Below are 17,670 nucleotides of genomic sequence, written 5' to 3' on the forward strand. Positions count from 1 at the left end.
ATTTCTCAGCAGACCAATCCTCTGAAGAAGACCCCAAGTATAGGGGTTGAAACGCGTCAGATTCAAATATTCATGCTACCGAGTGTTGTTGTGAATATATGTCTGCCAATATATGCTCAGCCTACATAACATGTAATGTAATTTTACCTCAAGTGCCCCCTACTGGAGTTCATTGTTTTAACTTTTATGGTACACTTTAATAAATTTGTTATACTTTTGATACTCAATCTGATTCCTTTTATCATTACGCTGCCTAAAAACCCCATCTTGGGGGAACCTCTCTCTTGTTTATAACTTTTAAGGGGTGAGCAGCAAATCCCTGGTTTCCCCTCTAGTGTCTCTCTATATCGCATTATTGTACACGATGACACCAATATCGAGGGTCATTATTGCATCCACATAACACACAATTTTGCGTGTTATTATTGCATCCACTGACATCAATGATGGGGGTATCGTTGCACTAACTGACACCAAAGATGGAGGTTATAATTGCGTCCACTGACACCAATGTTGAGGGTTATTATTATACTCACTGACATCAGTAATGGGGGTCATTATTGCGTCCACTGACATCAATGATGGGGGTCATTAATGCATCTACTGACATCAATGCTGGGAGTCATTATTGTGTCCACTGACATCAATGTTGGGGGTTATTATTGTGTCCATTGACTTAATGTTGTGGGTTATTATTGTGTCCATTGACAACAATGTTGTGGGTTATTATTGCGTCCACTGACATCAGCAATGGGAGTCATTATTGCGTCCACTTGCATTAATGCTGGGGGTTATTATTGCATCCACTGACATCAATGAGGGGGGGGGGGTATCGTTGCACTAACTGACACCAAAGATGGAGGATATTATTGCATCCACTGACACCAATGTTGAGGGTTATTATTGCACACATTGACATCAATAACGGGGATATTACGTCCATTAACATCAGTTTTAGGGGTTATTTTTGCATTCACTGACACCAGTGTTGGGGGTTATTACTGCATCCACTTACACGGATGATAGGGGATTTTGTTGCACTCACCGACACCAAGGATGGAGGCTCTTATTGCACTCACTGACACCAATGATGGGGATAATATTACTGCCTCTGACACCAATACTGGGGTTATTGTACTACAACTTTTTCAGTGTGCATTTGGATTTGCTTAAAGAATAAAGAAGGACTGGCATTTTAGGGCATCGGGACTCGGGGTGCATTATAGCCCTTCCATTTTAAATGGGCTGGCTAACTTGTAATGCATTGCAGTACACCTCAATGCACAAAAATACGCAGCTATTGGGTGACCCTTTGGAATTGCCACAATTGAGGCCTTCTAGTAAACACAAGTTGACCACCACTGGTCCACAGTGTCCAGTGAAAACAAATTGGGGGGAGATTTACTAAAACTGGAGCACACAGAATGTAGTACGCCTATGCATAGTAACCAATCACCTTCCAGGTTTTATTGCAAAAGATTAATTGAACAAACTGAAGTTAGAAGCTGATTGGTACTATGCACAGCTGCACCAGATTCTGTGTGCTCCAGTTTTAGTCTCCTCTATAGGGTCTAAAAGGGCCCCTACTGTGCAGACACACAAATCAAACATTTGGCCTCTCCTTGATGCTGTATCACTAAGGCTGCTTTCACAGTGAGGCGCTTTACAGGTGCTATAGCGCTAAAAATTGCGCCTGCATAGCGCCTGTAAAGAGCCTCTCCTGTCACTCCAGTGTGAAAGCCTGAGTGCTTAGCACTGGAGCGGTGCGCTCTTTGAGGCGCTGTAGGAGCGGTGTATACTCCGCTCCTACAGTGCCCCTGCCCATTGACATCAATGGGCAGCGCTGCCGAAGTGCCGATAAAATGCCACAGCAGTGGCGCTTTGCGGGCACATTTAACCCTTTTTTGGCCATTAGCGGGGGTTAAAAGTGCCCCACTAGCGGCCGAAAAGGGCCGCAAAAACTACAGTAAAGCGCCGCTAAAAATAGCAGCGCTTTACCGTCGGCGTCCCCATCGCCCCAGTCCGAAAGTAGCCTTAATATCATGTATATTCCGACATAACTGTTCTCCAGCTGGATCATGAATCTAATGTTAAAAATATTTATTAAAAAAAGTGAAAATGGAATCCAGGCCCACTCTTTCTTGGCTGGATCATGACTATATGAAAAAGGAAAACAGTGCAAAATGAGACCAACTGCCTATCTGAGATAATGTCTACCCATTCATCGTGTTTGTAGTTCCATTGTAGTCAGGAAAAACTTCAAAGTCTTGAAATGCGATTGGTGTAGGAAAAAGTGAAACAAAAAGCTGTCTGCCCTCTGTAACCCTCCCAGAGTTCTTCTGAGAAATCGCTGTGTCTAGCAGTCTGGAGGAGGAGGAAGGTCATCCAGGGGAGGAGGACACGGTGGGACATCAGAAGCTGTACAATGAACAGAGATAGTCAGGCTTGCTGCTAATAAACAGTGAAACATTGATAATCATTATCTGCGTACTTATAGGACCTAATCGATGCAGGAGAACTGTCTGTGCTGTACATAGCAACCAAAAAATTCCCTTCATCTTTCCAACACAGACGATCAAGACAATATCGTATAACTAAGGACAAACTTTTTTTTATAGTTTTGGATATAGAGTGGGAAGGAATTGGAACACTTGTCAGGTTTTTACTGCTGTCTGTGTCCCCGTTAGGGAGATTTACCCTCTCGATTTGTCCCGTTATAACCGAGAGTGAAAGAAAATTCTGAATTTTGGGTTGTCACCAGCAAAGGAATAGAGAGGAGATCTTCCAATGGGGACACTAGTTTTGGTGACAACCATGAATTCTCTCACTTTGAAGTGATTTCCTTTCACTTCCTGTTTGACTATGGGACAGGAAGTGAAGAGAAATCTACCCAATAGGAACACAGGGGAAAAAAAACTGACAGTGGTTATAACCCTCCCTTACTTTATCCAAAAGAAAAAAAAGTTTTTCCTTTTAGTTTTACTTTAACGATATCAGTAACATTAATGGTGCACTACTTAAAAATAAGACTGAAGCTGGACATACATGTATCAAAATTTGTCCGGTACAGCAGGGACCAGCTGAATTTTGATCCATCTATGTTCAGGCTGATTGTACACATGTCGATTTAACGACCGACTTGGGAACAAGCAGCATGTCAGATTTTTTCTACATGCGGTTACTGCCAGCGGCTATAGCTGCTAGCAGTAACCACTGTATTCTGCCAACTGGGAATGCTTCCCGCACCCCCTCCCTGCTGGCAGAATACAATAGCGCATCAGGTGGCATTCCCCCATCAATACTGACTGTGTTGATGGAAGAATCAAGTGATTTTCTTTCCTGCCACCCAAGAAAATCGTGTAATCTATGGCCAACCTTAGTTGCTCACTTTTGTTCTACTGACCCCTTGCCACTGCTCCTGCTCCGGCTCTTAAGGAGGATCTTAATGCCATGGAGGGGCAAAGGCAGGCTTTCCGTTCATGTGATTGGCTGTCACAGTAGTCACATTTTGGCCTGGTTCGCACTGATATGAACTCTAGGAGCTGCATTTTGCACAGGCACAGCAGCTCCTAGAGTTCACATCAGTACGAACCAGGCCAACCTGTGACCACTGTGACAGGAAAGCCTGCCTTTGCCCCTCCACGGCATTTAGATCCTCCTTAAGAGCTGGAGCAGGAGCAGTGGCCAGGGGTCAGTAGAACAAAAGTGAGCAACTAAGGTTGGCCTCATGAAATACAGGAAAATGGTCCCTGCTCCATTTTTGGAATCGTAGCCCGCATGGGAACTTCAACTGCTGTGCGGTTCTCAATGTGGGAGCGATTTACAGTGCATGCAGCGTCCCATTGGAATTAAATGCACCCGCACACATCTCTTGCATTTTTCTGTGGGGGTGGTTGCAGCTGTGGGAACTGGTGTAGACCTCCAGGAGGAACCACTCGCACAGATGTGAACCTAGCCTTAGCACAGAAAAGCCGCTCACTGTGAACACATAAGTGTGGTGGCTTAGTGTTAAAGCCCATATATGCGTACTGCCTGTGGGAACAGGTTAAATTAACTGTTGACAATGTTTTATTTTATCTGATGATCATTATAAAAAAATACATTTTGATTCTGCCAAGAAATCTGAGCTACTAACTTTCTGTGCGCTCTGCTTAACCTGAATTTTATTAGTGTCCCAGTTCTCAGCGCTCTCTAAGGACTTTGTTCTTGAGTTCAGATACACTTCAAAGGGTATCTATACCAAGATAAATAAGGAGGCCGCCATTGCTGAGTTCCCCTTAAAATGCTAATTGCCCATCTGTTATCTCCATCCAATGGCTTCAATACTTTTTTTGCATCGCTCCCTCGTACCAAGGGGGCATTTCTGGAGTTCCGGCTTTGGTCTGATCTGGGCTGGCTGACTTCATTGGAATTTTGGGTCCGTGACCGTGATTCATAGTGATGAAACTTTAGCAGCCAGCCAACTAGCATTTTTAGGAGGGTATTTGTCTGCAGATGTTAGTAACTTGGCTATCATTCTGATCCTCTGGTTTCGAGACCTCCTCAATCACCGAAGAGGAACAAGTACAGTAAATAGACTGGGATTTCAGATGTCCCTTGTGGTCTGCTTGCTCTGGTTCGAGGAGACTAAGAAAGCAGAGAATCCAGAAGATCACACTGACAGCTAAAAAACAATACTATTTTCTTTACGTGTTCTGCAGCCTGACTGTATAGCAAATAAAAAGTCAAGGCTTTAAATGGGCTAGCGTCTCCTAAACCAACCTATATTCAGGACGGGCGTTTTTTTTTTTACTTTATCACAGGTATTCCTTGCCTCTAGTCATTATAAATACCATTTAAATCATTCAAGGCTGGTTACCCAAACCCAGCATACCATTTCCAGATGACCAATAGGAACCTGTTGTTTCGAATTCAGGGGCGGGAGGCGGTGGCAGAGAATCACCAATATATTCTGCAAGTGAGTATCCGGACAATTGAGAACCTGGAAAACAAATAATTTTGTTAGTTAAGGATACAACCTGACTACAGCAAACACTTAAAGGATAAGTTCACCTTTACAGAAAAAAGTAAGAAATGCACATTGCAGGTAAAAAAAATATACATTTATTAAAGCATTTTACCTGTAAAGCATTGCACCCACGATCAGCAGATATATTTGTGGGTTTATGCCACAATACTGCAGACTGTCTGTGTATCTTGTCTGGCTGTACCTCTGCTATGGCCAGGCAGTTGCATTGTGACAGGAAGACTTAAAGCAGAGTTCCACCCAAAAGTGGAACTTCCGCTCATTGTACTCCCCCCGGTGCCACATTTGGCACCTTTCGGGGGGAGGGGGGACCGGATACCTGTCTTTTTCACAGGTATGCTGTCCCCACTTCCGGGAGCCTCAGCTGCGGGTATTGACTTCACCGTGGGGCTCCCTCCTCCTTCCCCGGCAGCCAGGCCAGTAGGAGAGAGGAGCGGCACCTCGTAGTAGAGTTCCCGGTGTGAAGCCGTAAGGCTACACTGCCGGGTTCCCTTACTCGCAATGGAGACGGCAGCACCCGACAGCTGATGGAAACATCAGCTGCGGTGCCGACATTGCTGGACTCTAAGACAGGTAAGCGTCCGATTATTAAAAGTCAGCAGCTGCAGTATGGGAAAAGGGAGAAGTAGGGAGAAGTTGTCAAAAAAGGGGGAGCGGGGGCCGGTACATGTTACACCCATATTCAAGTTACAAAAGGTGAACTTATCCTTTAACACTGAACCTGGTATCAGCCTCTTGTACAGCAGAACTGGACAATTGGAAGAAGAAGCTAAACACTGAACTGCTCCTCATTTCACTGTCCAATCACAGGATAAGGGGGTTGGTCCAGAATGACCTGGGCTCAGAGGAATAGGTTGAATGATATGGCCATCAGACTGAGGACATCAGGTGGCAGAAAAAAGTACTGTGGGGGAAGTCTCTAGATTAAGGGAAAATATTGCAGCAAAAGCTGGCTTTGTTTTTTTTATTAAAAATAATTTCAATCATTTAGAGAGAAAGCTTTGGTGTTCTATAACACTTTGGGTATTTAAAGAGAGCATTTGATAGTGGTCTATACATCTGATCAAAGAGAGGGACAACTGAGGAGCAAAGATTGACAAAAGATTCCAAACGATGAGAGTTATGAGATGGACATCTTAGTCTGTCTGTCTACAGCCATGGCCAAAAATATTGGTCACCCTCCATTTCTGTCATATAATGCACCACTTTGCCCAGTAAATTGTCGCAGTTACAAATGTTTAGACATTCTCTATTTCTTTTGTCTGTATTGGCATGACACAAAGAAGAAACAAAAAGTCAAATCTGACACATTCCACGCAAACCTCCAAAAATGGACTGGGAAATCATTTCTTTTTCTGAAAACAGTAGCTCTACCAAAAAGGTGTAATCTTGTTTCCTTGTCCACAGCACATTCTCCCAAAAGGATTTTGTCTTCCTCAGGTAAGTTTTGGCAAACTCTTTGATCAGTTTTTCTCTTTCAACCACGTAAAGGGAGATTAGCTACAGTATAATGGGCTGTACTAGACAATGTTGCGCACAGTGGACACAGGAACATTAAAGATTTCTGGACATGGACTTGTAACCTTGAGATTGTCCATGCTTTTCCACAATTTTTGTTCTCAAATCCTCAGACAATTCTTTGCTGCTCTATCTCTTCTCCATGCTTCTTGTGGCAAACATAGACACACAACAGAAAGGTTGAATACATTTTTCACCATTTTAACTGGTTGCCAATGTGATTTCTATATTGTCAGCACCTGTTAATTGATACAGGTGAGTTTAAGTACAAGTTACAGGAACATCACAAACCCTGCATATGCCGTTGGGACACATACTGTTAGATGCTAATGTCATCAACTCCAGCCACCTGTCTGTTGTCTTCTATAATGTAAATGAGTCTAGTCTGGGCTGCCACAGCTTCTAAGAGTCTTTAACTCATTGTTGTTTGTACTAATTAACCCTGCAATTGTATGAAGGAGTTCTGTGTTGAGATGTATGATAATGTGTAATGTAGTTAGGGAGTCACATCGGCTGCTTTAAGGGATTAGTTAATTAGCTCATGTTAATTTTAGGGCTGTGGAAATTAAAGATTAATTCCTTGATTAATCGATTAATGTTTTTGATTGATCAAAATTCTTTTGATCGGTACTCACCTCTCCGTCTGCTAACGAGGGGAAGGAGGGAGGAGTCCGATGACGTTGAAGTTCTGATTGAACGTAACGCTTACGGGGGAGGAGCTATGCATGACATCACCCGCTGCTGGCCTATTGGACTAACACGATTGTCGGCTTTACATGCTGTGTTTTTATCATCTTTATGTGAGTAGTTTGGGTTTGAACACAAAAAATAAATCTTATACTTAAGCAGTGAGCACTTAGATCCTTTCCTTCTACCCATGACCAGGCGTCCTTGCTGAGATCTAAGGAGACGTTAGAGAAGTTCATGGTCCGTGTTAACCCTTTTGATACCCGCTTGCATGACCACCTGTTTGCACAGGGGTCCATGCCATAAGGTGAGAGCGATTAGTTAGACCGGAGGTAGAGGGATTGTCATGCTACTGTGGAAAAAAAAATTACTTACGTCAGTGCTACAGTTTGAATTTAAAACGTATTTGTGTGAACTATGAAGTTAAGTCATAGATTGTGGAAACGAACTAGTGTTGGGTGATTGTATATAGTGTATACCACATTTACCACTGACTAATGCAGAGTTGCAATGCAAGGAGATCAGCTAAAAGTAGTTGGATCTGTATGTGCGTTATAATTAATCGAAATTAGTCGATTAATCAATTTTAAAAAATCGATTACGAACACGAACATTTTAATCAGTAACAGCCCTAGTTAATTTATGTTTCTGGTTACAGGTGTATTGTTAGAGTAATATCAGCAGGAGGGGGTATTTTGGTTCTAATTAAGAGAGTCCATGCTCAGCAACTAAACAAATATCGTCTTGTTTTGTGCTTGTGAGCAGTTGGAATATCTGATATCTATATTTAGACTGGGAGGAAGCGGTATATGACGAAAGCACTCAAGCGCAGTGTGGGACGTTTCGTTACAGCTACCAAATATTACATTGAGAATGCTAATAATTTTGTCCAGTCCATTTTTGGAGTTTTGCGTGGAATGTGTCAGATTTGGCTTTTTGCTTCTCCATTTTTTTGGAGAAACAAAAAAAGAAATAAAATCAAAAGAAATAAACACGAGAATGCCTAAACATTGTAATTGCAACAATTTTCTGGGTGAAGTGGTGCATTATCTGACAGAAATGCAGGAGTGCCAATATTTTTGGCCATGACTCTATCTATCTATCTATCTATCTATCTATCTATCTATCTATCTATCTATCTATCTATCTATCTATCTATCTATCTATCTATCTATCTATCTATCTTGGGGCAAAAAAGTATTTAGTCAGCCACTAATTGTGCAAGTTCTCCCACTTAAAAAGATGAGAGAGGCCTTGACATCATAGGAATACCTCAACTATGAGAGACAAAATGTGGAAGCAAATCCAGACAATCACATTGTCTGATTTTTGAAAGAATTTATTTGAAAATGATGGTGGAAAATAAGTATTTGGTCACCTACAAACAAGCAAGGTTTCTGGCTCTCACAGACCTGTATCTTCTTCTTTAAGAGGCTCCTCTGTCCTCCACTCATTACCTGTATTAATGGCACCTGTTTGAACTTGTTATCAGTATACCTCAAACAGTCACACTCCAAACTCCACTATGGTGAAGACCAAAGAGCTGTCGAAGGACACCAGAAACAAAATTGTAGACCTGCACCAGGCTGGGAAAACTGAATCTGCAATGGGCAAGCAGCTTGGTGTGAAGAAATCAACTGTGGGAGCAATAATTAGAAAATGGAAGACATACAAGACCACTGGAAATCTCCCTCGATCTGGGGCTCCACGCAAGATCTCACCTCGTGGGGACAAAATGATCACAAGAACGGTGAGCAAAAGTCCCAGAACCACAAGGGGGACCTAGTGAATGACCTGCAGAGAGCTGGGACCAGCGTAACAAAGGCTACCATCAGTAACACACTACGCCGCCAGGGACTCAGATCCTGCAGTGCCAGACGTGTCCCCCTGCTTAAGCCAGTACATGTCCGGGCCCGTCTGAGGTTTGCTAGTGAGCATTTGGATGATCCAGAAGAGGATTGTGAGAATGTCATATGGTCAGATGAAACCAAAGTAGAACTGTTTGGTAGAAACACAACTCGTCGTGTTTGGAGGCGACAGAATGCTGAGTTGCAACCAAAGAACACCATATCTACTGTAAAGCATGGGTGTGGCAACATCATGCTTTGGGGCTGTTTCTCTGCAAAGGGAACAGGACGACTGATCCGTGTACATGAAAGAATGAATGGGGCCATGTATCGTGACATTTTGAGTGCAAACCTCCTCCCATCAGCAAGGGCATTGAAGATGAAACATAACTGGGTCTTTCAGCATGACGATGATCCCAAACACACTGCCCGGGCAACGAAGGAGTGGCTTCGTAAGAAGCATTTCAAGGTCCTGGAGTGGCCTAGCCAGTCTCCAGATCTCAACCCCATAGAAAACCTTTGGAGGGAGTTGAAAGAACATGTTGCCCAGCGACAGCCCCAAAACATCACTGCTCTAGAGAAGATCTGCATGGAGGAATGGGCCAACATACCAGCAACAGTGTATGACAACCTTGTGAAGACTTACAGAAAACGTTTGACCTCTGTCATTACCAACAAGTATTGAGATGAACTTTTGATATTGACCAAATACTTTTTCCACCATAATTTGCAAATAAATTCTTTAAAAAATCAGACAATGTGATTGTCTGGATTTGTTTCCACATTTTGTCTCTCATAGTTGAGGTATACCTATGATGACAATTACAGGCCTCTCTCATCTTTTTTGGTGGCTGACTAAATACTTTTTTGCCCCACTGTATCTATCTATCTATCTATCTATCTATCTATCTATCTATCTATCTATCTATCTATCTATCTATCTATCTATCTATCTATCTATCTATCTATCTATCTATCTATCTATCTATCTATCTATCTCTCTATCTATCTATTTATCTATCTTCCATCCCTTCATTCTATCTAACCTGCCTGCCAGACAATTGGATTGGATATGTATAAATGGGATGTAGGGTTGGTGTATGGTTTATCTCATACCATTTACTTTAGGCCAACACGTATCTGTCATTGCATAATCATTAGTAGGAGGTGGAGGGAGAAACTCATCAGTATTATCTGTAGGTGAGAAGTGGGAGAACCAGGCATCTGAAAAAGAGGAAAAAAAAAACTGATTAAAAAAAACCTCACATTCATACATACTCATATTAGGGCCAATTAGGACAGGAGCCAGTTAACCTACCAGCATGTCTTTGGAGTTTGAGGACACATTCTACACATTCTAATAGCACATTTTACACACTGCTTTAGTTACCACCTTACTCTTGTACAATAAAACCCCAATAACAACATATATATGAAAGCCTGTCCACCTCCAGCCTCAACGCATTTCAACTCACTAAGGACATGCTGGTGCTGGAGGTTGATAGGTAGGACTTTATGTTGTGAATCCTTTAATATATTTAGGCTGGTTTTACATGGATAACGGCATCATTGTGAGTAACTTTCATTTCCACTTGACATCTGATATAATGTTGTGATTTTTGTATTGTGTTACAGCGCTTTATTTTATATAGGAAGGTCTTGAAACAAGTTGGGAATGATTTAATAAATGTATTACATAAACGCAGAGGTTCCTCCATCAGCGTTTAGTCTGGCTTGTGAACATGATTATCAAATGTTGCCATCTAGTGTATGAATTGCAAAATGCAGGTCTAAAGGAAGCGCATTGTCTTAGGTTTTTTTTAACATTCTTTAGTCTTGTTTTTATTTAGTGTAATGTGAAATCTTTCCAGACATACTGCTCAAGTTCAGTTAAATTTGATGGTGACTGTTTGTGGACTGCAGCCTTCTGGTCATTCCACAGATTTTTAATGGGGTTTAACCACTTGCTTACTGGGCACTTAAACCCCCTTCCTGCCCAGACCAATTTTCAGCTTTCAGCGCTGTCACTCTTTGAATGACGGTCATGCTACAGTTTACCCAAATTCAATTTTTATCATTTTTTTCACTCAGATAGAGCTTTCTATTGGTGGTATTTAATTGCTGCTGGATTTTTTATTTTTTGCTAAATAAAAGAAAAAGGGACCGAAATTTAGAAAAAAAAAAAAAAAAGTTTCATAGTTTGTTTTAAAATTTTGAAAACATGTAATTTTTCTCCTTCACTGATGGGCACTGATAAGCGGCACTGATAGGCACTGATAAGGCGGCACTAATGGGCACTGATAGGCGGCACTGATAAGCACTCATAGGCGTGCGCACAGGGTGTGCCGGATGTGCCCAGGCACACCCTAATCCCCCCCATGCGCATTAGTGTTATCTTTCTGTGTATCAACAGGAACATAGGAAAGATCTCCCTCTTACCGGCTCTGCCATAAGAGAAATGTTTATCCTTTTCTCTTTCACTGTGCTAGCAGGGAGATCAATGTGCCGGGGTCATATATATGTAGGTACATACACATGCATGTATGTTTGATCTTAAGAGTGCACACCCTAATGCATTAGGCTGCGCACACCTATGTAAGCACTGATGGTTGGCACTGATGGTTGGTACTGATGGTTGACACTGATGATTGGAACTGATAGGTGACACTGATAAGCGGCATTGATGGGCAATGGTAGGTGACACTGATAGGCAGCACTGATCTGTGGCACTGATTATTAGACACTGATGGGCATTGATTGGCAGCACTGGTGAGCATTGATGGGTGGCATTGTGGGCACTGATAGGTGGCACTGGTGGGTACTGATAGGTGGCACAGTGGCACTGGCAGGTGACACTGGTGGGCACAGCTGCGGCTTTCTGAGTGAGGGACCAATGTCCCTCTGACAGAAGCCAGTGATCGGCTTTTTTTTTCTGACAGCGTGAGGAAAAAAAATACCAATTACCGAGCTTTTGTTTACATCACGTGATCAGCCGTCATTGGCTGACAGCTGATCACGTGGTAAGGGGCCGGGATCGACCCCTTACTCAGATCTGTGATCAGCCGAGTCTCATAGCCAACAAATACTGCAGCTTCTGGCTTTTAATAATAGGACACTTACCTGTCCAGGAGTCCAGCGATGTCGGCACCGCAGCTGATGTTTCCATCAGCTGTCGGGTGCTGCCGCCGCCATTGCGGTTATGGGAACTCGGTAATGTAGCCTTATGGCTTCACGCCGGGAACCCTACAGCGCATGCGTAAGACCCCACTCCTCTTTCCTATTGGTCCGCCGACAGGGGGAGGAGGAGGGAGCCCCACAGTGATGTCATGGGCCGTGGCACGGACTACTGAAAGTGGGAACAGGATACCTGTCAAAGACAGGTATCCTGTCCCCCCTCCCCCCGAAAGGTGCAAATTGTGGCACCGGAGGGGGAGAGGAGACAAATGAGTGGAAGTTCCACTTTTGGGTGGAACGCCGCTTTAAGTCTGGCCTCTGACTAGGCCATGCAAGGACATTCACCTTTTTCTCCTTCAACCACTGTGTGGGCATTATTGCTGTGTGCTTTGGGTCATTGTCATGTTGGAAGGTAAACCTTCTTCCCATCGACAACTTTCTGGCAGAGAGCAGCAGATTTTCCTCAAGAATTTGATGGTATTTTGCCCCATCCATTTTTCCTTCTATCCTGACAAGTGCTCCAGTCCCTGCTGCAGAGAAACTCCCCCATAACAGGATATTACCACCTCCGTGCTTTACTGTAGGAATGGTGTTATTTGGATGGTGAGTTGTATTGGATTTCCACCAGACCTATCGTTTGGCCAAATAATTCAATTTTAGTCTCATCTGATCATAACACCTGGTCAGATAAGACTAAAATTTAATTGTAATTGAAGCAAAAATGACCACACAATGGTTGAAGGAGAAAAAGGTGAATGTCCTTGCATGGCCTAGTCAGAGCCCAGACTTACACCCCATTGATAATCTGTGGAATGACTTGAAGACTGCAGTCCACAAACGGTCACCACCAAATTTAACAGAACTTTAGCAGTTGTGCAAAGAAGAATGGGCAAATATTGCAAAGTGTACATGTGCAAAGTTAATAGAGACATATCCCAACAGACTAAAGGCTGGAATAAAGCAAAACGTGGTTTAACAAAATGCTGACATAGGGGTAGTGGGGGGGGGGTTGTTTTACAGGAGGTGATCCTTTTTTCCCATTCAGTGATTCTATTTTTTAAATTTTATTTAAAAAAAAATTCTGACATGTTGGTGTTATATCTTTCACTTTGATGTTATAAGTTGCACTAGTAAATACAGCTTAATAAAACAAAAACTGTGTCTGTCTTCATTGCAGGATGCAAAGCAACAAAATGTGATTATTTGAGGGGGGGGGGGGGGGAGTGATTATTTTATATAGCCACTACGTATAAAAGTAGACAGTCTACTTTAGAATTTCTCAACCAGGGTACCATGGAATCCTAGGGGGTTATTTACTAAAGGAAATTCCACTTTGCACTGCAAGTGCACATGAAAGTGCACTTGGAAGTGCAGTCACTGTAGATCCGAAGGGGACATACAAGGAGAATAAAAAACAGCATTTTAGCTTGCACATGATTGGATGATAAAATCAGCAGAGCTTCCCCTCATTTCAGATCTACCCCTTCGATTCAGAGCGACTGCACTTTCAAGTGCACTTGCAGTGCAAAGTGGATTTGCCTTTCGTAAATAACACCCCTAGTGTTCCTAGAGGTTGCTAGGAGTTCCTTGAGCAATGTACAAAATTTTCCTCTCAGATAAATTCCCACTGACACCACTGATCTTTTTTGTTATCTGCAAGGGGCTAATTCTTCCCAATGACCACAACTGTAAGGATCATTCTTCCTACTGACCATCACACTAATGTATCATGAGTTGTATTTATAGTCATTTTTAGTAGTGGTTTCCTGAGACCGGAAAATTATTTTAAGGGTTCCTCAGTGTTGAAAAGGTTGAGAAAAGGGTCTCTCGACCTATCCTACTTCGTAACAAACTCAGTGGAGGCCTTGGTCTACCTAATTTCCTTCATTATTACCATGCAGCCCAACTGGCCCAAATCACACTTCATCATGCAAAAACCGTAATGCCTCTATGGGTCAGTTTAAAAGCGATAGATCTCCACCCTATCACAGTGCCCAGTTTGCTGTGGCTGCCCCCCTCAGCGCGCGGTTCCATAACCAACCCCATAACACAACACTCCCTCAAAATCTGGGACAAATTACGAAACCTTTTTAAATTGATGTCACCACACTCAACGCTGCTTTCCTTTCTTGGTCACCCACTCTTCTACCTGGCCTACACCGAACCAACCTCATTCCAGGTCTGGTCTCAAGCTGGTCTGCGTCATATATATGATCTGATCAATGGCGATACCATTAAGACATTTCTAGTCCTACAAGCGCAAGCTCAGCTTCCTCACAAGGAATGTTTTCGTTATCTTCAAATCACTCACTTTGCTCAAACTGTTATAGGATCTTGCTCAGGGCTGGACAATTTAACTGTGTTTGAGGGTATATACGACTCAGATCCACATGCTCCAGGTATCATCTCTCGTCTCTATACCCATCTCACATCCCCCCCCAGCAACTCTCCCCTCATATGCTCTACAGTGGTCCAAGGATCTAGCAACTGACCTGGATCTGGAAGACTGGACGAACATATGGACCAACACAAAAAACTCAAAATGTTGTCACTTCAGAAGCCAATTATAAAGTCCTCATGAGGTGGTACCTGGTCCCCGCCAGAATCACTAAGTTCCTGCCGAGTTATCCCCCAAATTGCTTCCGAGGTTGCAGTGAAAGAGGCACACATGCACGCATTTGGTGGACATGTCCGATTGTACAACGCTTCTGGGCGACAACATTTCAAATGGCCTCCACATTGTTCCGAGAAAATCTAGACCCTGACCCATCATTTGACTTACTAAATTATATCCCACAGGATTACACCAGAGCACAACTGCGCCTTCTCCTTCAACTCACCACAGCGGCCAAGCAAACTATTGCTAAGGCCTGGAAGACACCGACCCTAAACATAGCTGAAGTGAAAAATAGGGTCACCCAGGCTATGATACATGGCAAAATTGAAGCAACGATCTTAGACAAGATTCTCCAGCATCTCAAAATTTGGCGTCCATGGATAGATCACTTTCTGCCCACTGACTTTGACAAGCATCTCCTGGAACCCTAATTTCACCCTGACCTTCAGCGACAATGACACTTTACGACCTGGGCCCGTGCGGGCTACCCGACCACCCTTCCGCTAACTAACCTTTCCTTCTTTCTTCCTAACCCTCTTTCTTCTTGACTCCCCTCCCTCCTCCCAAACCCTCCCTCTTTAATCAGTGTTCACCACTGGTAACGTAATCTGTTAGTACATATTGTTTAGTCGGTACCGTGATCACCTTCTTACAGAGTAATAACATTAACCAACCCTCTAGTGTCAAAGGGCACTTCCCCTTCCTTATTACAACATTTACGGCTCCTATTTTATTGTATAATCTATGTTATCTTAATCAAACTCTGTACCCCCCTCTCCAACATGTTATCACCATATTGTACTATCGAAATATGTACTCTGTTGTCTGTACTTACTCTAATTTACACTGTATTGTCTGTAACTGCTATTTGATTGTTATCAATAAAAATCTTTGAAAAGTGAAAAGGTTGAGAAAGATTGGTCTACATACAGTGCCTTGAAAAATATTCATACCCCTTGAAATTTTCCCCATTTTGTCATGTTACAACTAAAAACATAAATATATTTTATTGGGATTTTATGTGATAGACCAACACAAAGTGGCACATAATTGTGAAGTGGAAGGAAAATGATAAATGGTTTTAAACATTTTTTACAAATAAATATCTGAAAAGTGTGGTGTGCATTTGTATTCATCTCTCTTTACCCTGATACCCCTAACTAAAATCTAGTGAAACCAATGGCCTTCAGAAGTCACCTAATTAGTAAATAGAGTCCATCTGTGTGTAATTTATTCTCAGTATAAATACAACTGTTCTGTGAAGCCCTCAAAGGTTTGTTAGAGAACCTTAGTAAACAAACAGCATCATGAAGGCTAAGGAACACACCAGACAGGGCAGAGATAGAGTTGTGGAGAAGTTTAAAGCAGGGTTAGGTTATAAAAAAATATCCCAAACTTTGAACATCTTATGGAGCACTGTTCAATCATCATCTGAAAATGGAAAGAATATGGCACAACTGCAAACCTACCAAGACATGGCCGTCCACCTAAACTGACAGACCGGGCAAGAAGAACATTAATCAGAGAAGCAGCCAAGAGGCCCATGGTAACTCTGGAGGAGCTGCAGAGATCCACATCTCAGGTGGGAGAATCTGTCCTAAGGGCAACTGTTAGTCGTGCACTCCACAAATCTGGCCTTTATGGAAAAGTGGCAAGAAGAAAGACATTGTTGAAAGAAAGCCATAAGAAGTCCTGTTTGCAGTTTGCAAGAAGCCATGTGAGGGACACAGCAAACATGTGGAAGAAGGTGCTCTGGTCAGATGAGACCAAAATTGAACTTTTTGACCTAAAAGCAAAACAGTGCACATCACCCTGAACACACCATCCCCACCGTGAAACATGGTGGTGGCAGCATCATGTTGTGGGGATGCTTTTCTTCAGCCGGGACAGGGAAACTGGCCAGAGTTGATGGGAAGATGGATGGAGCCAAATACAGGGCAATCTTAGAAGAAAACCTGTTACAGTTTGCAAAAGACTTGAGACTGGGCGGAGGTTCACTTTCCAGCAGGACAACGACCCTAAACATACAGCCAGAGCTACAATGGAATGGTTTAGATCAAAGCATATTCATGTGTTAGAATGGCCCAGTCATAGTCCAGACCTAAATCCAGTTGAGAATCTGTGGCAAGACTTGAAAATTGCTGTTCACAGACGCTCTCCATCCAATCTGACAGAGCTTGAGCTATTTTGCAAAGAAGAATGGGCAAAAATGTCCCTCTCTAGATGTGCAAAGCTGGTAGAGACATCCCCAAAAAGACTTGTAGCTGTAATTGCAGTGAAAGGTGGTTCTACAAAGTATTGACTCAGGGGGGCTGAATACAAATGCCCCCCACACTTTTCACATATTTATTTGATGACAACCATTTATCATTTTCCCTCTACTTCACAATTATGCGTCTATCACATAAAATCCCAACAAAATACATTTACATTTTTGGTTGTAACATGACAAAATGTGCAAAATTTCGAGGGGGTATGAATACTTTTCAAGGCACTGTAAACAGTCTTCCTTTGAAGAAAAAAAAAAGTTTCCCCCTTTTCTCCCCATGTACCCCACTACATTGTATTTGGAACAGCACTACTTCTGTTCTAGTGTACAGTTCCACTCACATGGCTTCTCTTTGTGGTTAGGATCATGGAGAATATACATGTCTTAAATAGTGCAGATGAAAGCATTAGGGTCACAAAGACCTCCAACTTCAAAAAGACTTACCCTCCTATATAATAAAGTCCACCCACCCTCTTCCTTTGCAGAACCATGCCAACCACTACATGGCACCTCCAACAAGGGCATACTAGAA

The 17,670-nt window shown here is 42.7% G+C and overlaps 1 protein-coding gene across 2 annotated transcripts in view; it reads right to left on the reverse strand.

The window, feature by feature from the left end:
- Window positions 1–261: 261 nt before the first annotated feature.
- The window catches only part of ABI3 (ABI family member 3), a 109,018-nt gene continuing 91,609 nt past the window's right edge, over window positions 262–17,670 (reverse strand). For both annotated transcript variants that reach the window (XM_073607817.1, XM_073607816.1), the window contains exons 7-9: window positions 10,195–10,302; window positions 4,874–4,981; window positions 262–2,418 (exon numbers count right to left, since the gene is read on the reverse strand). In XM_073607817.1, coding sequence (XP_073463918.1) covers window positions 2,357–2,418; window positions 4,874–4,981; window positions 10,195–10,302 — 278 coding nt within the window. In that variant the 3' untranslated portion in view covers window positions 262–2,356. The remainder of the gene's footprint in view (window positions 2,419–4,873; window positions 4,982–10,194; window positions 10,303–17,670) is intronic.

Source organism: Aquarana catesbeiana, linkage group LG12 (genome assembly GCF_042186555.1).
Source record: "Aquarana catesbeiana isolate 2022-GZ linkage group LG12, ASM4218655v1, whole genome shotgun sequence".
Lineage (NCBI taxonomy): Eukaryota > Metazoa > Chordata > Amphibia > Anura > Ranidae > Aquarana > Aquarana catesbeiana.